Source organism: Penaeus japonicus, unplaced genomic scaffold (assembly GCF_977035675.1).
Source record: "Penaeus japonicus unplaced genomic scaffold, GWHDUDI00000001_assembly GWHDUDI00000033, whole genome shotgun sequence".
NCBI lineage: Eukaryota > Metazoa > Arthropoda > Malacostraca > Decapoda > Penaeidae > Penaeus > Penaeus japonicus.
In genome coordinates this window covers 17,314,601-17,317,100 of record NW_028234435.1, presented here as the reverse complement: position 1 = coordinate 17,317,100, position 2,500 = coordinate 17,314,601, and the positions used below count along the sequence as shown (strand labels likewise).

General features: G+C 44.7%; 1 protein-coding gene across 2 annotated transcripts in view; it reads right to left on the bottom strand.

Annotated features, from left to right (window-relative positions):
* The window catches only part of LOC122248947 (uncharacterized), a 61,252-nt gene that overhangs the window by 19,270 nt on the left and 39,482 nt on the right, over nucleotides 1-2,500 (bottom strand). For both annotated transcript variants that reach the window (XM_043009374.2, XM_043009373.2), the window contains exon 2: nucleotides 1-56. This exon is cut by the window's left edge and continues 113 nt beyond it. In XM_043009374.2, coding sequence (XP_042865308.2) covers nucleotides 1-55 — 55 coding nt within the window. In that variant the 5' untranslated portion in view covers nucleotide 56. The remainder of the gene's footprint in view (nucleotides 57-2,500) is intronic.

The window sequence follows — 2,500 nt, the reverse complement described above, 5'->3', positions numbered from 1 at the left end:
GGACCAGCCCATAGGACCCCTCGCCCACCACGCCCAGGCTCTCGTACCGCTCCATCCTGCGAGGGGAGAGAGGGGAGAGGGGAGAGGGTTAGGTCAGCTGAAGGACGGGGTTTAGGTGAATGTCAATTAGGTAGAGTTGTTTGCACGTACGTTCACACGGACACGCAGGCGGTGTTGGACACGTAGATATGTATGTGTATACTTGTGAAAATAATATGAATACGAATAACTAGATTGATAAATAAGATATGTGTATATATATATATATATATATATATATATATATATATATATACATATATATATACACATATATATGTGTGTGTGTGTGTGTGTGTGTGTGTGTGTGTGTGTGTGTGTGTGTGTGTGTGTGTGTGTGTGTGTGTGTGTGTGTGTGTGTGTGTGTGTGTGTGTGTATGTGCGTGTGTATTTAATATAAGGTTCCTAATAAACCAATAAAAAGATATATTAAAAAAAGGGAAAAATATGTATATATCTACGTATATATACTAGCCATCTAAGATATCTGTTCATTTTTCTTATCTTTCTCGTAATTGTTATAATCATAACCGTCATGATCATCATCATTATGACCTCTCATTACCAATGCTATTACCATTATCATCAACATCGCTCTTGTTATGGTCATAATCATCATTACACAGACCATCATCATCTACATAATCCCAATCACTGCATAATCCAAAGACAGTGAAACCGCTAACACATTAACCTGTAAAGCTACGACCGCGATAGTGACATCAAAGCCAGTCGACTTCACCATCAAGCAGTGACATCACACTTACTCAAAACGGTTAGTCATCCCTGCAGTTAGTCGGCGTTGAGTCACCATCAGAGTCAGTCATATTATAGTCGTCAATAATTCATTCGTAGTCAGAAAGATCAATAACGTTCTGAGGTTTTCATCAACAGTGTTATTGAGATTTGGTTTACAGGTACAAATGGCCGTTTGCGTGTGTCTCTTTCTTTCTATGTCATTCTCTCTCTCTCTCTCTCTCTCTCTCTCTCTCTCTCTATCTATCTATCTATCTATCTATCTATCTATCTATCTATCTATCTCTTTCTCCACCCTCCTTCTCTCTCTTCCTTTCTCACTTTCTCTCCTTCATTTTATCTGTTTCACTTTCTTTCTCTTTCCCTCTCTGTGTCATTCTATTCTCCTCCATCTCTCTTTATCTCTCTCTTTCTCTCTCTCTCTCTCTCTCTTTATCTCTCTCTCTCTCTCTCTCTCTCTCTCTCTCTCTCTCTCTCTCTCTCTCTCTCTCTCCCTCTCTCTCTCACTCTCTAAGGAATATAGTGACCATCACCAAGTTCAAATCAGCGGTACATTAAGTCATCACCGCGCGTCCACGTCCAACACCACAGTCACCACCGCGTCACCACCAAACACGCACCATCAACCACGCAAACTGTAATTAGATGCCGACGCAGGTACAATTAGTTACAATTAGTTTGTTACAATTATACTGAAAGGCTGCTGCTAGACGTTTTAATTCTAAGATGTTCCTAAGCTCGGAGAGACTATTGTAATACGAGAGGGTAGTGGTGTGTGTGTGTGGGGAGGGGGGGGGAGAAGGGGAGAGGGGGGAAGAGGTAGTGGAGGGAGAAGGAGAGAAGGGTAGAAGGGGGAAGGGGTAGTGGGGGGAGAAGGAGAGTTGAGAAGGGTAGAGGGGGGAAGAGGTAGTGAGGGGAGAAGGAAGGAGGGGGAGAGGGGTAGTGGGGGGGGAAGAAGGAAGAAGGGGGAGAATAGTGTGGGGGGAGAAAGGAGGGGAGAGTTGTGAGGGAGAAGAGGGAGATAGAAGGCTAGTGGTGGGAGAAGGGGATGGGGAAGGGGAGATAAAAGAGGGAGAAAATAAGGAAGTGGGGAGGGGGGAGAAGGGAGTGGGGAGATTATAGTAGGGGAATAAAGGACCCAAGAGACGGAGTGGGGAGGAGAGGGAGAAATCGGAAGTGGGGGGAGACAGCGAAGGAGGAAAGGGTGGAGAGACAAGGACGAAGGAGGAGGAAGGGAAAAGGCGAAGAGAGATAAGGAGGAGACAGGAACGAAAGGGAAAGATAAGGGACGAGAAAAAAAAAAAAAAGAGAATAAAGATGAGAGAAGGGGAGGAGGGGCGAATGGGAGGCTTCCAGACAGGTCATCCAAGCATGAAAAGATCAAGTAGTTGTTCACTCCGAGGTCATGCGAGGTCAGGAGAGGTCATTTTCCTATGTTTAGTAAAGCACGGGTTTCCAAGTCTGATAACACACCTTGGCCAAGAAGGGGAGAAGGCAAGGGGAGAAAGAGGAATTAGGAGGTGGAAGGAGAGATAGAGAAAAAAAATGAAAAAGAGGGAGAGAGAGAGAGAGAGAGAGAGAAAGAAAGAGAGAGAGAGAGAGAGAGAGAGAGAGAGAGAGAGAGAGAGAGAGAGAGAGAGAGAGAGAGAGAGAGAGAGAGAGAGAGAGAGAGAGAGAGAGAGAGAGAGAGAGAGAGAGAAAGAAA